This window comes from Pinus tabuliformis, chromosome 9, assembly GCF_031772625.1.
Source record: "Pinus tabuliformis cultivar Carrire ecotype Pingquan chromosome 9, CPIR1, whole genome shotgun sequence".
NCBI classification, from domain to species: Eukaryota; Viridiplantae; Streptophyta; class Pinopsida; order Pinales; family Pinaceae; genus Pinus; species Pinus tabuliformis.
Window position 1 is genome coordinate 1,492,301,774 of NC_142307.1, and position 1,557 is coordinate 1,492,303,330.

Consider the following 1,557-nt stretch of genomic DNA (forward strand, 5'->3'; position numbering starts at 1 on the left):
TTTCTTCTCTTTCTTTCAGGATCTGTGACCGTTTGGCAATGAGAGAAGTGTAGATCCTTGCTTTCTTGAGAAGGGAAGATGCCTCCTTCATCTTCCTCATGCGTTGCGATGATCCTTTCAGCCTCACTCAATGTGTGGTCATCACGGAGACGCTTCTGATGGGCCTAGAGCTTAGAAATTCTTTTGAGCTCAAATAATTTCCTAGTGAAGCCTTCAATAAGGTTTTCACCGTCCCTGATGGAGTTATTCTGCCAATACTTGGTGACCACCTGGGTGAAGGATGGGTCCTACAACCAGGAGGAGTTAAACTTGAAAGGGCTCTTAATTTTGTTGTGGATGTCGGAGATCTCCAGATAGATTGCACGATGATCCGAGATGCCCCCTGATCCAATCCATTGTCTGATGTGAGCAATTCTATTGTGTAGGGATTCTTTAATCAGGAATCTGTCAAGTCTCCTGGCTAAGCTCTGATCACCGCATCGATTGTTTGACCAGGTGTGTTGAAGTTTTGCCATAGGAGTGTCTATCCAGTGGTGATCTTCCAGTAGAGTAGATATCGTTTCCGAAAAAGGGTCCACCCTGGCTGCATGTCCCCAGGATTCACAGAAACCCATGGTGAAGTTAAGGTCTCCTCCCATTATGATGTTATCTTCGCGTAATAGGGCTGATCCCAGAAGGGAGCTCCAGAAGGTTGCCCTATCAGAGCAAGGGCCATATACATTGATGAGGCGAAGGTCTAATTCCATGGAGCGAACGTATGCATCTATACCAATATACCCTCGACCACCCCAAGTATTCTTAAGCCTCAGCGCTTTATTATTGATACCTATAGCCAATCCGCCAGATCTCCCGGAGGCATCTAAAGCGAAGAAGGTCCAGTTGGGTAACCAGGTTTTGAATATAGGCATAAGAGTATCAGCAGGACAAAGAGTCTCTTGCAGAAAAATAATATCCAATTGCGCGAGGGAGAGTAATCTCCTGAGTGCTAGTTTTTTGGGGTTACTAGCAAACCCTCTGCAGTTATAGGATAGAATCTTCATGACGGATGGGAGGCAGGGCCTGTCTGTGCTCTAAGGGCCCTAAAGATGGTCTGCTGTCGTCCAATGGCGACTTCAGCATCTGCAGTATGTCTAGCTTTCGATATGCGAGATGGCCTGCCCCGAGAGTGCTTGAGAGAGGTAGGCACAGAATCCAGGGCAAGTCCAATAACATCCGGACCGCTATCTTTAGATCTGGGGCGGAGGGAGTATCGGGGGGGAGCAGGGGAAGATGGGGCCGGGAGCACATCAGAAGTAGTAGGGGGAAGAGTCGGCGAGCATGTGGAGGAGACCAGTGGAGGGGGAGGGATAGGGCAGATAAGTGAGGGAGGGAAAGGAGCGATGGATGATATAGAAGATGAAGTAAGTGCAGTATGAGGGGGAGGATGCAAGTGATGCATATGTGCAGATGCAGAAACATGATGATCAATCAGAGGTGATAAAATGAAAGATGAAGATGGGACAGACATACCCGGCATATCGTCCCCCATCGGAGCAGTGTCTGCGGGAGCTGAGGCAG

At 48.5% G+C, this 1,557-nt stretch overlaps 1 protein-coding gene across 1 annotated transcript; it reads right to left on the reverse strand.

The window, feature by feature from the left end:
• Window positions 1-287: 287 nt before the first annotated feature.
• Window positions 288-1,040, reverse strand: LOC149154262 (uncharacterized). The gene has a single exon (XM_089444089.1). It carries the CDS (start codon window positions 1,038-1,040, stop codon window positions 288-290), a length of 753 nt encoding a protein of 250 aa, XP_089300215.1.
• Between the last annotated feature and the right edge of the window lie 517 nt (window positions 1,041-1,557).

Coding starts and splice junctions, on each gene's coding strand:
- LOC149154262 (XM_089444089.1), bottom strand. CDS start 1,040: ATGAAGATTCTATCCTATAACTGCAGAGGGTTTGCTAGTAACCCCAAA.